This window comes from Schistosoma mansoni, chromosome W, assembly GCF_000237925.1.
Source record: "Schistosoma mansoni strain Puerto Rico chromosome W, complete genome".
Classification (NCBI taxonomy): domain Eukaryota; kingdom Metazoa; phylum Platyhelminthes; class Trematoda; order Strigeidida; family Schistosomatidae; genus Schistosoma; species Schistosoma mansoni.
The window spans coordinates 6,564,207-6,583,361 of NC_031502.1; the positions used below are offsets into that span (position 1 = coordinate 6,564,207).

Genomic DNA, 19,155 nt, shown 5'->3' on the forward strand with positions numbered 1-19,155 from the left:
GGTTAATAATTAAAGGGATGAACTACTCAATGATATTATTATTATTTAAAAAAGGAAACGAAGTGTTTAAGCAAATCAAGAAAAAAACTTTGTCTGTCTAAAAATATTACGCCTTTCGGCGAGATCAATTAAACAATATTTATCGTTACCTATTTGGATATGGAAAAAAAGAGCTTTAAAATAGTTAATGTGGTTTATTTTTCAATGATAATTAGTAGATGATAAGATATTGATTAATAAGCGGTTTGTTTGATCTTTGAATTACAATAAATATGGTATCTGATACAAAGGTATATAGTTATTATTTAGTCATGGTGTAGTGAACAAGAACATGAGTTGGGACAGTCGAATGTATTTGAGCTCAAAATTATAAAATATCACACTAAAATCTGACAACCGTACAGTGAACAAAGGTGGATAGTGGCTAGCAGTGGAATCCAGTTTGGCGCGCGCTTCGTCCTATTTGGGACTCGTCAGTTGGATGTACCTGCATCTCAGAGTTTTTGTCCACTAAGGGACTAGAACGCCATTGCACAAGCAAGTGGCTATCAGGACTCAGTAGCTAAGTGGATAACGCGATGGCGTTTGAAACGAACGGTATTGGGTTTGAGTCCCAGAGTGAACATCAATTCTGAGATACAGGTATATCCAGATGACGAGTCCCAAATTGGACGAAACGCGCTCCCTGGATTCCACTGCTAGACACTATCCATCTTTGCTTATAAAGCTTGTGAGTTCAGGTAATATCGAGGCAGTTCGTACAGGATGCATATATACCAACCAGAGACTGATCAATTGAAGTCCTAAATAACAATGGGAAGATACAAGTAAACAACACCAAGTGAATTCATACAGTAAACAGTTAATTTGCAAACTATCAATCAATTGTCTCAATCTTCACTGTTCCTTCAGTGAATCGTCTCTGATTTTATTGTTCATGCATTTTAATACCAATTGCGTTCCGTTTCCGTTCTTTGCTTATCGATATTCTGCTGAAATACTTTCTATGCCTGACCATCACCATATACTACTTATGTGGATATAAGTAACCCACACCACACTGGTATATAATGTATATATAGCAGTAGGATTACCATTAACATCAAAATGGGTGGCCTATTGAAAAAATGAGCCCATAAAAGCCCTAATACTTCGAGTAATAACAACTCTGTTATAACTTATATACCATGTCAATTAAATTGAATTTGCTACCGGCTGTGTAAGGATCGTACTCGCTCCATGCATACCGCTGAACGACTCACTATTTAACTTACTAACGAGTCCTATATCAAGATCCATTAGCATAAGTAATATAAAGAGTGAAATAGACAGTATTTATAAGCAATTAAGTGATATGAGATCTATGATGGAGTCACCTTCAGACTCTTCATCAAACCATGATGACCTTTAGCAAGAATTAAAAGCTTCATCACTCCTTAAGCTACTATTGTTGAAAGATATGGTTCCTGCAGAACTTGAAGACATTATTAAAGCTGCATCTGTTATAGATTTTATCGCTTGCGCAGTTACTAAGCTAATGATCCCTAGAAACAGTGTTACTATCGATATCATGCCTGACAAAATCCCGCTCATAACCGTGATGAATTTGATTGTGAGAGCAGATAACCTTCAAGATAATCCATGCTATTGTATTCGCCTTAATCAAAAGTACCAGAAGTTCTCATGACCCATCTTTCTTAGATTCGATTCACATTTATTAGCTGAATAACTCAAGGAATGAGAACGGTTAATCAGCACACTTACGAAGTTTAGGAATGCTTGTAAGGTCTCAGATAAAACCATCAATTAAAGGCTTATGCCAAAGCGTACCTTAAACAAAAATAATGATGTAGAAATTACAACGAATCCCGTTGCTTGAGCAACAGTATGTGAAACGAGTACTCTCAGTATCCTTTGGGTATTGCTTGAGTTTAATATTCAACAATAATTAAATTATATGATGATTCCTGTCGAACAGCATACAAAGTTACCAAATCATCAAAACTTTGGGTAAAATAAGAATGACGTTCAACCATCGTATCCTTCAGCTGGCTATGAAGTACCATTAATTTACCATGAAATTACTTCTCCTTCATTACATACTCGTCAATCAGCCAATCATATGACATAGTGGAAATTAGTACATATTACTAAGTGGTACTCAAACGCCCCCATTTACTATAGTAATATGTAACCATATTAATTATTAAAATTATATTAGGACTAGATATTTTGCGTACAATAAATGAATACCGAGTTAAATTTTGTCCCTTTTTGTTTTTACAAAATTACACATTAACAATAAACTTTAAGTTTTCTATGTGACCTTTAAACATTTAAAAAATTTATCGTTTATAATAAACTGGTAGTTATAGAACAACAATTTGAAACAAGATATGGTAACGTTTGTGGTAAAACAGCCCATTCATTTGTTTTTAAATTGTAAGTTTGAATTAAATTTGATGGTTCCATATTGTTACGACCACCAATTAAGAAAACATAATCATTCCATAGACGTGTAGCTAATTATTCAACAGAAAAGAAAAACAGAACGGGGTTTTGTGGAGATATTAGCAATTTTATATAGTTGAGATCATGAATCAATTGAAGCTAGACCAACATGGAAAACCTGGAAGCACTGGACGGCCGTTTCGTCCTACTGTGGGACTCCTCAGCAGTGCGCATCTACGACCCCGCACTCGCAAGATTCGAACCCAAGTACTACCAGTCTCGCGGCAGAGCACTTAATTGATAGACCATCGAGCCGGCTCAGTGGTTCGAATCTCACGAAGCGGCCGTCCAGTGCTTCCAGGTTTTCCATGTTGGTCTAGCTTCAATTGATTCATGATCTCAACTATAGAAAAGAAAAAATTAAATATAAATCGTAAGGTTTTAAGATTTTTTCTTTTTTTTCACATTAAAGACATTAGGAAACCTTGTAGAAAGAATACTATTATAATCTATCGTTTATGGTTAATTTGTCAAAATGAACAGTGATAAATCCGATTTGAGGTGTTTTTCAAAGCATCTCTCTTCAAAAGTAGAAAAATGAGTTTTTTAACTGTTGGTTGTTAATATTCCCTGTTTTGAGATAAACCGAGTACAAAATCGTTCAAGGTCATAGGCACTTGTTAATGATCAGTAGCAAATTAGGACGAAACGTCACTTTGACTTTCAATGATCCTTCAATTCGAATCAGCCTGTTATCTTCAACGTGAAATAGTCACTATGAAGCGCTAAACTATGTAAGTACATATGTTGAGGATACCCAGGTCACTTGTAGTTGATTTATACATTCATTTTATGAATTTTCCATTATAAACTATTTCTAATTCAGTTTATATAATAATACAATAGATATATCAGGCTTGTTTGTCGATCAACTGTTATTACACAAGAAACGGTTTATTCGATGATTTGATTAAAAGTAATGGTAAGTAATTGAAATGAATCGGGTTTAATTCATTCGGTCTCATCTGATCACTTTCAAACTGAACAAGGCATAATAATAAACTAGGAATCTTTTTCTGGACAGCAAATAATAATATTTCATAAAAGATTATTGATTTCAGTACAATGACCTAAAATCCTAGTACTCTTACAGTTAGCAACTGTTGAGTATTATTTTTTAGTGTAAAACTTATGCATTAAGATATTAGATTAATGTTAATTGATAGTAAAAATATATTACCAGCAAATGCCCGATGTAAAATCATTGGTTTGCCTTTACTCCAACTTGTAGTTTTCAATGACAAAATATCTGTGGTATTTACACAACTAGTTTCATTTGCTCCACCGCATATGTATACACAATCATTATGAATAAAAACACTTGAAGCTTCACGTCTAAAACGCATGGAAACAAGAAAAGCAGTAAGTAATGATGATGATGATCATAATGATGATCCTGGCCTGTGATCATTTAAATCAGAATTTGTATTAACCTACTTTAATCAAGGAATTAATTTATTAAACCTAAATATGAGAGTTTTAATCACATGAAATTGTAACACATCAAACTGAATTAATGACATTATAATTCCCAATGAAATAGACGGGAATAAGTGAAGTGGAAAATTTACGATAGGAGACATCATATTATCAAACGATAATGAGTTCTAGAAAAGGTTCCAACTGGGAACTAAATAGCCCTTTTCTGTTTTGTGATATAATTTATATATGAACCTATCGTCTACTAGTTTAAAACTGGTTACACGGTGGGCATAATAATATTTAATTAGTAAGTGAAAATCCAAATTTCTTATGTTTTACTTTAGTGCATTTGAAAAACCCGAACCTGGGATATATTACATAGCCCTAGAGTTTTATCGTTAGATTCTCTCAGTGAAAACAGATACAAACAACGTCCTTCATTTGATCCCTCAAAAGGGTTGTAGGGGCACACTGATGAGGATTTCTATACTATGATGGAATAGTTTACTAGTGCTCCCTGGTTTTCAATAGTGATGTAAACTATAAAATTCGTCAATCTCTGAATACCTTTAACATAAGTAGTGAACTTCAATAAACGGTATACAGTGTTTGTTAGATACAAGAATTATTTTTGCTACATAACGACGAGAATTAAGAACCAAAAATATATATCAAGCATTGTAAGGAAAGATGGATGGTGGCTAGTAGCGGAATGCAGGACGCGTGTTTCGTCCTCTTTGGGATTCGTCAGCTGCATGTACCTGCATCTGAGAGTTGATGTTCACTCTGGGACTCGAATCCAATACCTTTCGCTTTGAACGCCATCGCGTTATCCACTCAGCCACCGAGTCCTGATAGCCACTTGCTTGTGCGATGGGGTGAAGTTTAAATTTATTTAGTATTGTTTGTTTGAATCTTCCCATCGATGTGTTGGGACTGCAACTGATCCGTCTCTTATTGGCAGTTACATCCATCTGACGAGTCCCAAATAGGACGAAACGCGCGTCAAACTGGATTCCACTGCGAGCCACTATCCATCTTTGCTTATAATCGCTAACTCTGCTTAAAATCTTCTTGACTTCATAACAATGTTGAGACAACCCTCTTGAGATGCACTTATGCCAAAAGAGACTGATCATTTTTAGTCCTTAATATCAATAACAGGAAAATTAAAACTCTACCAAAATTAAAATAGATTGAGAAAAACTTGACTTTAATTACTGGTTTTCAAGATTAATAAATACTCGGCCATTCGTGTGAGCCTTGGGTTTACTAGATGCACATGTTCCGGGTAATTAAAGCTGAGAAATTAAAATTATCTAAAATGAACTAGTTTTTAAGTTCTAATATTTTCAATAATTTTGCAGCTCATACCAACTAGAGATGAGATCCATTTTCGTAAAACTCGATTGAGAAAACAGAATTCTTGTCATGAACGATTCTCTATCCAGGGATGAGCTGTAAACTATAAGTCTATACTTTTAGAATGTATGCTTTTTGTCTGATTCAATTTGATAACAGTAAGAGATTAGACTTTGGTTACTTACAAAAGTCTAAAAGTAGTAAGATTGGTCAAAAATAATATTTCAGCGAAATCATGGACCGATCAATGTTAGACCACCACTGAAAACATGGAAGCACCAGACGACCATTTCGTCCTAATATGGGATTCCACAGAGATGTGTATCCACGATCTCGCACTCGAGACTCAGACCCAAAACATTCGGTCTCACTGATTACAGAGTCGGTATTCAATGGTATTTATGTCTAGAGGTTAAGCGAAGACGTGAGACTGAAGGTCTTGGATTTGAGTCTCGAGTGCGGGATCGTGGATGCACATTTCTGTGGAATCCCATACTAGGACGAAATGGTCGTCTGGTGCTTCCATTTTTTTAATGGTAGTCTAAAATTAATCGATCCATGATTTGAATGAAATTCAATAATCACCACGACTTCAAGCATAAAAATAATACTGATAACAACTGATAATAATAACCAAGGAAGAGAAAATGTGAACATAAATAAGAATCTCTACAAGTCAGTCGTCTAATACATATGATTCTCACCACCTACCCATTTAATGATTAATAAATGTAACATCTCATGTGTTATTCAGTGAATTAAGAGAGAATACTTTGTCTTATGAGAGTTATCAAGTGACTTCACTAACTTAATATCCACTGATGGTGACTTTATCATCCAATCACTTGACTTTATAAGCATCCATTTTATCAGTAGACAACTTTTGTGCAAACTATTAATTATCTAGACGACTAACAGATTAACTGTATTTAGAAAGAGCAATATGTTATCACCTGGACACTATTATGAAGTAAATATCTAATTGCAATACAATATACCATATACTTATTTCCAGGTGAATTATGTTTTGATAATGTTTCTGTCTTAAAAATATGATTTCCCAGGGTTCATATCCAGATAGAGTGTTACTTCGAGTGAATATACAGTACCTTCTTCACAGATATTATCGAATTAGTACTATCTGATGTAAAATGAATTTCAACTTAAGAGAATAATACCTTTCTCACATTTAAAACTGTAAAAGACGACATTAAACTACAGTAAATAATTAACTCATAGTGAAAAACGATGATTTGTAATGATTTTCATTCTTCATCAAAAGAACATATACAACATAGTTAATAGGAATTTCTTCTGCACCACCATAATCAAAATGTATTATACTGTTGAAGCAATCAGGTCTGGGATCACGATTTTTAGGTTTTATTATAAAACTCGGGAAAGATTGTTAGCATTACTATGTAAATAGATCTCGTGACAAATAACATTCCAGAGTAAAATCAACTTATGCCTATAGGCAACATCTCTGTATCCACACGCCAAGCCCACGTGTCAAGAGAAACTGATAAGATGCATTCCTGAAAAACAACATTTAGGAAATGCCAACCCTTAAATGTAATAATGAACTATGGTAGGTGATTTTCTAACCCTGGACATACTGGAGCTTTAGAAGTCGCAGAGAGAAATCTTGACTGATGGGGTTCAATCAAGTCGGGAGTGAAACAACTGTCTTCAGCACTACAACTAGCATTACATGACTAAATGACTTGAGTCGAAAAATGGAGCATCAGATTCTATCTTGTAGAGCTGGGAATAAGTTATAGAATTCTGGCTCAGTTGTATGTGATCCTGAGGAGTTTTCTGCTCTCCAGTTTTTAGTAGTTTGGCGGCTGCTATCGGTGTAAACTTAAAGCGTTCTCCAGCTTTAACTTACCACTAAAGATAACCTGAAAAACAATATGACTATTAATATTATAACGTAAGCCACCACTTCAGAGATCTACTGCGATACCCCCAGAATGAAACAATTTGAAAAAAACTTAGCACATCTTACTTTGGTAAAATAAGATTTGTGTTAACAAAATGATCGTGAATACTTACACTTCAGTCATTTTCGCTAAAGAATGCCATTTTCCTGACGTTATATCATACATCTCGATAGTTGAATCTCTGACCCCACCAACAACTATAATTTCATTATTGGTAGAGCAAACGCTAAAACCAAATCGTGGTCTCAGCATTGACGAACATAATTCCCACTTATTTACTCGTGGATCCAACATCTCAACGGATGATAAAGTTTGATCTGAAGAGATAAAGTGGAATAAATAAATCAAAATGGTGACAATGAGCGTTTTGAACTTTAAATCTGGATTGTACTCAACTACTCCATTTAAAACCGTGGTAGTGAAATGTATGGTGAGCTAACTGAACAACACAGTTAATACCACAGACCGATTTTAGCTATCCAATAGTATTGAATCATGAGACGATTGTCAGTAGTTTCTTCTTAGTATAAGACTTCTTACCAGTTTGCACACAAGACCACATAAGGGATCAAATCTAGGACGTTCAGGCCTTGCAGAGATCATATTACTCCTATACTACGGCTTATGTATCTAACGCTTTATACTTCAAACTTAATTGAATTGAAGATATTGTTAGAACATCACCCACTTCTATCAATAATACCTGTCTGAAACTCAAAATTTTTAGGTAATATCCAGAAACATAGAGTTAATTTTAACAACTACATACATTCTGTATCACTTAAATTATAAAAAACATGCTTACCGTCTTCTCCGACACCTCCTATAGCATATATCACACCATCACATTCCGTAAGTGAATACCAACTTCGTCCGGTATTTAAATTTGGCCCACTAGACCATAAACCTAATGAAATATCATAAATGTTACATGTTTTCATTGAACATTTAGGTTTCCCACCAACAAGATATATTTTATCATTTAAATTGATAGCCCCAAAACCCTTTCTTAAAGAAGGCATAGTATTTAAATTTGGTAGAATTATTTGTTTTAAATAAGGAAATGTACATGATTCCATGGAATTACCATTTGAATAATTTTCATCAACATTACAATTCTGATATTGATCTATGAATAAAGTTTCATTCTGATTAATGAATGATTTCAATTCAAAAATTTTATAACATGTTATATTTGATGAAAAACTTTTGTCGAATAATCGTCCTCCAAAACATATCAAAGCTGTCTGTAGTAACAAGAAATATTTAAAAGATAATTAATGCAGAATACTGTTAAGAATTATCTGCCAAAAATTGAACAAATCGGAGTGTCTCGAAAAAATTTTCAAATGAACATTATGATGTTAGTGTTGAGTCCGTCAAACTGAATGACTTTGACAATACCTTTATCTGCTCCACTTCAAATAGTTAAGAATTATTGAGGTCTTGTATCCAATAGCTTTGCTGCTCTTTATTCTTTTACCTCTTTTCAGTAGCACATTTGTAGTGCACAGCTATAGAGCCTCTTACGCCTGATACACAAACCTTAAGCATGCGTTCTTTAAGGTCACAACTTATACCAAGTTCCTTGCAATCGTTACTCTATAACAATTGTAAACTTATCAAACAATTCTACTACGTAAATAATTTGCAGAGTTAATCTCCTTAAGAACTCTCCTGTAAATCATTGTTGATTCATGAATGTCGCATTTTAACAACTCTGTTGAGTGACCACCCTATCTGTGAACACTTATTAGAAACCTCACGGAATCAAACTGATTATGCCTTTAAACATGGCGTGTACCCGCTTTGTCGGAAATATATCACTATTATTAATTAGCAAATCATTACTTTTCTACATCACTTCAAATGTACCTATTTCAAGACTCTATTCTCTGTGCTAATTTATAGAGATCAGAATTAAATATCACTTTTATCCACAAAGCTCAGATTTAAATTAGCACATTTTTAACAGTTCCATTTATCTTCTAACGAATTCTGATGGAAATCTAACTCAATATTTATTTATTTAATTGCATAATAAGCGTCTTATGATGACAGATTGATTCCTTTATATTTTGGTCATAAAGATGTTATTAATATAAAAATGGATACTGCATAATTGGTGAATTAAAATGTTTAATTGTTCGGTTTTGTTGAGTTATGGTCAGTTACATCGGGAATATGAATATCAGTAGCTTAAGAAAACTAACCTAAAATATTCAATAGATACCTCTATTGGCAATTGTTAATCACTGTTAAAGTCAAATAACTATGTTATAGTCTTAAGAATATAATTTGAAATACAACGAGTCAGATGATTTGATCAACTTTCAATTATTAACCATATAATAAGTTATCGTATGTCTAAACAAAACTTATTTATTTATTGTCAGTCAAACAATAACATTAAATAGAATATTATATAGTTGAAATCATGAGTCCATTAAAGCTAGACCACCATGAAAAACCTGGAAGCCGGCTCAGTGGTCTAGTGGTTAAGCGCTCGCGCGCGAGACTGATAGGTCCTGGGTTCGAATCTCGTGAGGCGGGATCGTGGATGCGCACTGCTGATGGGTCTCACAATAGAACGAAACGGTCGTCAAGTACTTCCAGGTTTTCCATAGTGGTCTAGCTTCAATTAACTCATGATTTCAACCATTTAAAATTACCAACATCTCCACAAAACCCTCTTCTATTAAATAGAATAACCTAATCGAAATTCAATATCTCAAATAATTTAAATTACAAAAAAAGTGGTATGATCAGGTACTAGAATGTTAAAATGTACCAAAAATCACTTACATTTTCTGTGGTTTGTTTCGGTGAGTCACTTTTGTAACTGGATACTGATAAATTAGTCAATGTAATCTCTTTGTCTATAGAATAATTTGACTGAAAAAAAGGCAGATAATTTAAATCATGTCACGAAAAAGGTCATTCATATGTATATAAGTATATTCTTACTTAAATCGATTCTTATAATTGATTAGATTTACTTTTCACGTCAAAGTGACATCATTGGAAGATCTTTTAGTAACATAATAACATTGAAACATAGGAAAGATTGATTCTGTGAAGGGTTCTTTTCTCGGAAAATTCATTTTTAAAGCTGTACAATCATAAATATATAAACTTCTATTTCAAAATGATAATAATTACAGTAATAGTGATAATAAAATTCTGTTAAACATGGTAACAGTGACGTAGAATAAACAAAGGCATTAAAACGTTACAGAGGTCTTTATAGACCTTTTATTTCCAACTGGATTATTTCCGTTTCCATGGTACCTCTGACTACAGTTGATCTCAATTTCAACAGTTTGTCTTGTCATACTGAGTATTCCCTTCCCAGACACAATTTCTTTCGTAAATAAAATAGCCTCTTAATGCCTTTGTTTATTCTACCTCACTGTTACCAGTTTAGCAGAATTTCATTAACAATATTATTGCGATTATTGTCATTTTGTAAAATACGTGTATATATTCTACTGTACAGCTTTGAAAATGCATTTACTGAAAAGAGAACTCTTCTCTGAACCAATCTTTCTTATTTTATGTTTTAATAGGTATATTCCGTTTTCTTAATAATAACACTGAAAATCAGTTTTATTCTAGTTTATGACCATTCAAAAATGAACACTCATAACCTCACATAGACTAAGACTTACAGAATTAACTAGTTAGTATCGAGTGGTTTACAATTTTCAACTTCGGATAATTCGTGATATAATGCGTTTCTCAACCAATATGATAGGTGGATAGCTGCTTCATTTCAAACTTGACTAATTACTACTATATATATGAACCATCGGATAACAGTTCACTGGATGAATGACATATGACTGGCCGTTAAACTTCAAAGTCCTGCTTTAATTACAAAACAATCAGACTTATGAAATGAAAAACATTTTTCAACGATAGTATTAGCAAATATAATTAGCCTGATTGATATTTAAAGTCTTAAAGATTAGTGAGTTTTTGTCGTTTAACACTGAAGTCTGACTTTAGTTAGACAACCATTTGAAAACAAGAAACTTTGGACATCTATTTTGTCTTAGTATAAAACTCTTTAGCGGTGCTCATCCGCCCCCCCCCACCATCGATTGGGCTTGCTATCTTTATTTCTCATGGAGAGTGCCTTTTAAAATTTCGACCAATTTGAGCATTTTGATCACAACTTTTATTACACTAGATTGTTCCTAACTTACAGGAACTTGAGAATAAACTTTCAATTCGTTTAAATGAATATTATGTAATTTTGGTTATCATATATATATGTGATAGCACTGAAGTGCTGTACAAAAATACCAACTTTACTGAAATATAAACATTTGCTTAATATTGCTCATTCAAAAAAAACACTAATTGAATATTGCATGAAGTAGACAATGCACATTAACAGTTTTGTCTTAGTAACTTACGTCACGATTCCATTTGGCTATTGCTACTGACCTTGATAATTGACCTAAATCAATAAGCGCGTTTTTTACATGTGAATGAAATATAGTCATCTCTTGATTTTCCAATATATCAAGTAACTTAATTGTGTCTATCAATTGAAAACGTATATGCTCACATAGTTGTTCTATATATTTGTGACGATTGTCGCAATCCTTTCTAATCCATATATGTATAAATTCCAGAAGTTTCCATTCATCTTGAACTTTGAACTCATCTTGTTCTAGTATTGCTAATAGTTCTTTAGGTTCAGTGTTCATGGTCTCATTATTATCTAACATTTTGCTCCACAAAAAAAGAGAAAGAAACCAGTGAATACGATGAAGGTAAATAACTTTACGTAGAAACATTTTGTCTTAAAGAACACTTCATAAAAATCTTCGACAGAATGATGCAACTGTATGAATCAACCTGAAGAAAATATTGGGATATTTTGTTTCAACACGAATTTATGAATAGATTTCAGCTTGATTTTATAATAACCGAGAAGTGAATGGTTAGAAGTTTCATCCTTGACTAGCCTCAACTAGCCTATTTATAGGATCTGTCTAAATCTACCAACTTCGTTAAATATCAGAATCTCGAGCTAAACATGAAATCAAGTTTGAACATCCATGTATAAAAAAAATTTGTTTTGAACTTGTCTTTAACATAGTCTTATCTTATAATTATTTTCCTTTCACTAAGTGTGTACTAGAAAATACATCCATCTGCTCTTATCCTTTTAAATTTTATCAATAGCCGTATCCGGTATGATTTTATTTAATCCTTCCAATGCCTTTAATTATCATGATAAGAACTTTTCAATTATCATACTTCATTCACAGTATAATTTGATTTCAACAAATTAGTTCTATACTCCTTCATGTGCTCATACTCAATAGGAGCTAAATAATCTCATATTGTTTATTGTCATCGAAATACTCTCACATGGCCACGCGTATATAGCCTATGACAGGGAAGTCCTACTCACTGCCTTCTCTTGGCATTACTGTTGTTTACGCAATTGAGAGGACGAAAAGCAAATGCCCGGAGCTGTAACCGGGTTGGTGGACACGGAGTTGGGAAACCCTCATTCCAAACCAATGGGGCACATGGGATCCAGTATCCTGAAGGAACAAATGGCGTATCAATCAGTCGTTGATCACCGGCTACCATGGGACTGCATCTCCTTACGATGCTCCACTTCTTTGTGGATCAGATCTTTAGGTTAAAGGCTCGGGTTGTGGTCAAAATTATACATTTTTCCCAATTAAATACAAACTATACTTTAAATAGTAGATTGAAGTTTCAGTTAACCTCCATATAGCGAATCGCCGATTGACGACTGAGTAAAATTAGTATCAAAGATTATGAAAATGAAATATCATACAAATCAATGGTGTTTTTCATTCGCTTTTTTGATATAATTTACATATTTTCTCAGTTTTTTATTTGTTTCCATACAACCAGTTTATAAGTAAAAGTAATTGTTGATTTACGTACATTGTTTAGAAATTCACTGTAGGTTTTATCATTTCCTGACTTAATTTTTGAAGTTTACCTACATCAAGATTAAGACTGGTATGATTAATAATAATAAATGATCGTCATGGAGTATCACAAATTCATCGAGGTTAAAACATAACTCAGCGATCTCAAGTTACTATATTCATCAGCAGACCTAAAAGTATTCCGATTAAATAGCAATGAATGAGAACACCAGTTTTTACAAGCATATGTATTTGAACACAAATAACAGAATACTTTAGTAAAATGTGAGAACCACACACTAAATACTTCATTTGCAAACTGTCAATCAATCGTCTAACACTTCATTGTTCTTTTGTTTGCACACCAATCATTCTCTGTTCTCGTTCTATCTTCTTCCATCTTAATCTTCTGTTTCTAGACATTTCACTTCCGATTCATGATACATACTACTGATATCGACAGATATCATTAGCACACACCACAACATTACATATATGGATTTGTGAATTTCGCTGTAGAATCGTCCCAAAATAAACGTAAAACGTTTTCCATATCTCTTGGTATCTATTGACTAACATCAGTCAGTAAAAAGTTCACGTCCAAACAATTAAATAGTTCGATCCTGTTTCTTGGTACTTCATGGCTCACGACGCTTTTCATTTCAATACATAGTATTATAGTATTTAGGGAATATATCTTCAACTTATCTTCTTGGCTCAGTATGATAAGTTGACGTTCAAGCCAGTGAATCAGTGTCCGGTAGTTCACACATAATTTGCTAATTATTACTGTACAGAGTTAGCATTTTTATAAAACTCCAAGAAGTGATTATTCTATAGTATAGTGCTTAAAACTTGTATTTTTTCATTTAACATAAGACAGCCAAACACCGTTCTACTTCACCCTTCTTTGATATCTTATATCCCAAGATAGTTTACTAATTTAAGTCAATAGCTTTCTAGAACAGAAAAATAAACTAAATAAATAATATATTTTGTAATATCCCAATGAGTAGAAAAATTAAATTTTCTAACGTTTCTTGACTCAAAGTAAATCACTTCTTCATAGAATAAACAATCAAATTAACATTAATCCAAGTTTAAATAGTACAACGGAACAACTCAAGAATATTAAGTGATCAATCAAAAAAAATTAAACTGTTTAATTACTGTGATAAGGTAATAGTCAATCAAGTGATACACTAATAAACTTAATGTTTTCTATCTTGTTCTCATTGACAATTTTTTCTTCTATTTAATTCTAACCATTCGAGGATGTTTATTATTTAAATTATGAGATCATTTAGCTTAGTAACATTTTCAGTAAGGGTTTATCATTTGAAAAAAAATTGATATATATTTTATAGTTGAGATCATGAGTCAATTGAAGCTAGACCACCATGGAAAACCTTGAAGCACTGGATGGCCGTTTCGTCTTATTGTGGGACTCCTCAGCAGTGCGCATTAACGAACGCGCCTCACGAGATTCGAACCCAGGACCTGTCAAATCTGTTGTGAGATAGTAACTCACTGAAGACAATGGTGGATGTGTCACTCAACTACATGGATCGGTTGAAGTTAGACATTAACACCGTTGATTGCCGGCTCAGTAGTCTAGTGGTTAAGCACTCGCGCGCGAGACTGATAGGTCCCGGGTTCGAATCTCGCGGATGAGTACTGTTGAGTAGTCCCACAATAGGACGAAACGGCCATCCAGGGCTTCCAGGTTTTCCATGGCGATCTAGCTTCAACTGACTCATCATTTCAACTATTGAAATCAATAATTAAATGTTTACTTATAAACTTACTCAAAATATTTTGCTGTATATTTAATACATTCATTAGTTAGTTGATTAGTTTCATAATTATTTATTATATTATTTTGTCTCATTAATATTAAACAATTATTTTCATTTAAGATTGTCCTCAAATATTCAATACACGTATTTTGAATAAATTGTATATTTAATAAAATGCCAATATTGTATAATTCAATTACAGTTATATCATCAATTGTAATCTCTAGGCAATGGAATATATTAAAAAGAAAAAAAAGAAGAGAAAAAGACGGTAAAGAAATGAATTAAAGTGAAATGTTATTATTATATATAGTTGAAATCATGAGTCAATTGAAGCTAGACCACCGTGGAAAACCTGGAAGCACTGGACGGCTATTTTGTCCTACTGTGGGACTCCTCAGCAGTGTGTTATTAATTTAATTGATTTGTAGAATTTATTAAATTTTATGGAAGGATTAATGATTTTATTCTACTGAGAATATCATTTATTATCTATTTTCAATGATATTTCAGTTGAGATTATTAAGGAATATGGAAAGCCTGATGAAATGACTTTTCGGTGAAGAATTCGTTGAACAATTAACTGGGACATTAAAATAACAAATATTCAGTTTCAAATTACATTCTTCCTCTTCGAATTTATTCCTTTATTTTATTCATCTATCTTCATTTTATACATGCTGTGACATATATGATTCATATCATATATTACAAATTGTGTTTTTCTTATAAATTCATCGATAAGAGACAATATATAGTGTGAATGAAATTTCTCCTCTCACCACTTACGTTTCTATACAATATGTTATCTTAAACACTTTCCGTTTCACACAAGTCTCTTACACACTAATACATATACCCAGTCTAGACATTTTTAGCGTTGATTGGATGACCTATTCAGTGTACAATGAAACGAAGAACCATGTACCTATTTATATTCGATAATTTTGATGTTTGATTATAATTCCTTGAAAAAGCTTGAACCCGATTGCCGGGTGAAACGTTGGATTTACTTCAAATTCATTTGCTGAGATTTTACAAATATATTCTTCCTATTTAATGTCTTACATCAACTTGGCGCCCAAATACTGTGAAACTATTCGTTCTAATTTAGATGAAAGTTCTTATATACTTCTTTGTGGGTGTTCTTTTATTGTGGAGAATAACTAATTTTTGAAAACGTAAGATTGCGTTTTATAATTTTCTTCCTCAGAATAGTCAGTTGAACTAGTTAATAATCATCAAACTTGATGTTTCAAAATATAAACAGAAAAAGTTATATGAACTCAGTTTGAAATCTGTAAGTACCTATGTCAGTGGAAATTACGCAGAATCTTACCTATCATCACTTACATCTATGCATAAAGGTAACATAACTACCAATAAATAACAACACATCTAGATCCATGTACCTCTACTCTAGCGTAAAATAGTAGTTCATTAAGTTAAACCTCTTTTCAACACAATAATATGAGATCGAATGTGCAATAACTGCTTTTGAAAAAGAAATCATGAATCGCTAAGTTTTTTAAGGAGGTCAACTGACTTGATGTGTTTGTTTATGTTAAAAGTAATTTAATCACCAAAGAACATGTTGAACGATTTCAATGAAAATAGATTTTTAAAGATATCTAAAGATCCTGTCAGTAGTAGAGGTAACAATAATATACTAATACATCAACCGCAAAAACATTTATACTCTACCTCTTTTTGAAATCTGAGATAGTAGTATATCCTGGAAAACGAAACATTCCTTCAAAAACAAAATACTCATTCTATGCTGTCCTTATAAGGCTAGAATTATTAATCTTCTTTCATCTTGTTAGCAGTAGTAATAAAACCAATGAACTAACTTATATGTTTTGCCTGTTCTATTTTTCCTGTGACCGACTTTTCTATCAAGAAGTCTGTGTATAGCTTATGTTACGGATGTAAAAGTTGAACTCCATCTACCTATTTTCTTTACTTAATTGTAGCGAAAGTTTGAATTGTGAACTATATAATCAATGAGATTGACGAATTGAGGAATCCGTTTAGAAATAATATTCCACCCTAATAAGTATATTAGATTAATATCTCGTATTATATTTTAATATCTGTTTAATTACATCAAAATTATGAAGGAAACTACTAATTCTTTCAACAAAAATACTTGCAATGAGATAATAGGTTTTTATTTGTAAACATCATCAGACAAAAGATAAATCACGGTGTACTTAAAAGAATAACATTTTGAAACAATATAACGACATTTCCCCGTTTTCATTCAACTAACAGTAAATGAACGTTGTGTCGTAACATGTTCAATGAATGCTGGAACTCAGATACTGAAAACCTGATTTCGTAAAATCTCTACTCATCAAATTTACTATCTCATGATATCGTTATTTTTTTTCATTTCTGGATCACGAAACTGTCATGCAGAGAGTGACACATAGGTAGTAAGAAGGCGAGAAGACATGAGACATAAGGCAGCTGAAGAAGATGACTTCTAAAGACTTCCAAAGATGAGATGAATAACATGTGATTGTCACAAGTAGGTAGTATTGTAAACAAAAGTCTGGTTAGTATGGATTACATTTCAGAAAATGAACATTCAATAATCTCAGGTGGTTTTTTTATTTGACAGAGTAGTAAACTTTAAGTCGGGAATCTCTACGGTTTCAACATTTGAAGTAAGTATAATACGTATTAACTAAATTTACTACTTTTCATTATTATTTTATCAATAATATAATGGAATGAAACGTTATGCTGACAAATTTAAACGCAATCATTTTAAAAAGAACGATTATAGACTCAAACTTCATACTCATTGTGTATTTAGTAATAAATAGAGTTTGTCTTGTCCGGAGAACTCATGTTACAACGTATCCGCTAGAGTAAATGAATTTATGTTACTCTTTACTTTATTTGATACTACATATTCAATAGAAATCTCTGTCTTTAGGGTTAATACTAATTAGTACTAGTCAGTAAAGCATATCTACATTCCTCAGGGAACTGATGCCAAATGACCATTGCTAAAGAATTAACTGTCGCCATAGCTACCGAGCATTTTGTAATTATATCTAAAACCGTGACCTAATCAGTAATGAAGTTACTTTGTGAATTTCTAAACAGTAATACAATGAAAAACATTGAAGTGGAACTTATTCTACAACTTCATTCAAATCGTTTTCACAGTAAATAAAAAAATTAAACGGTAGAATCTTGGAATTTTTTTTAACTATACCTAAACTTCACGAATGTTGTATTCAAATGAATGTAATTATCATATTGATTATTCATTTGAATCGATACCTCTGTCACCTACTAACTTAGGTAAATCCTTAAGAATGTCACATGCTTAACCATCTCATTATAAAACACATCTTCTAATCTAATAAAGACAGTCTAATAACTTAAAACTGTTTCTTGAATACACTGACGTATTGCATCATATTCTTTGCAATTCAAAAAAGAACCAGTCACATTCTGGTTATACAGAAGAATATGCTCAATGCATAGTATTAATTGATAGTGTGTTTATGTTTTTCATAATAATCAATAATTATTATCAATAATCATTAAAAAAAGAACACAGACAAACCTGATTTATAAATATATTTTACAAAAGTATCCAATGTTTTTGCCGATATACGTCCTAAATAAAATGAATTCTTTGGCTGTTTTACTGTGTTACTAACGTGATTATTATTGTCGTTGTTGTTGTTATCATAACAATTCATTGAATCACTAATAACAATATCATTCTGTTTAGAACAATTTATATCAGTCAAACATTCTACATTTTCTTCCGCCATACAGAATTGATCAATTTTTGTTGAGACAGCACGCAATACACATTTATGCACTATTTGACTATGTGATTCACATTCTAATAAAAAGCCACAATCATTTAATTTACTTCTAAAAGGTAAAACAAAGAATAGTTGATCATATGACCATATTGACAACATTCTATTACAGAGAATTGGTTAAGAGAAACATATTACTGAAATACAAAATCAGTACGAGGAATATGCTAGTCTTATGATTATGCATATATATATATATATATATATATATATATATACCAAAGTTATTCATCCAATGATATTGAAATAAAATCATATCTTGATCGACACATTAAGGTGAAATGAGTTTCCATTTTGAGTATATTTCAACTTCGAACAA

General features: G+C 32.3%; 1 protein-coding gene across 1 annotated transcript; it reads right to left on the minus strand.

Moving 5' to 3' along the window:
- Nucleotides 1–2,352: 2,352 nt before the first annotated feature.
- Nucleotides 2,353–18,938, minus strand: Smp_134130 (putative zinc finger protein; the record flags this gene model as incomplete). Its single annotated transcript, XM_018800035.1, has 6 exons — nt 2,353–2,522; nt 8,050–8,491; nt 10,050–10,139; nt 11,669–11,990; nt 15,121–15,199; nt 18,569–18,938. The coding sequence occupies 6 exons, from the start codon at nt 18,936–18,938 to the stop codon at nt 2,353–2,355; spliced, it is 1,473 nt and encodes a 490-aa protein (XP_018653889.1).
- Between the last annotated feature and the right edge of the window lie 217 nt (nt 18,939–19,155).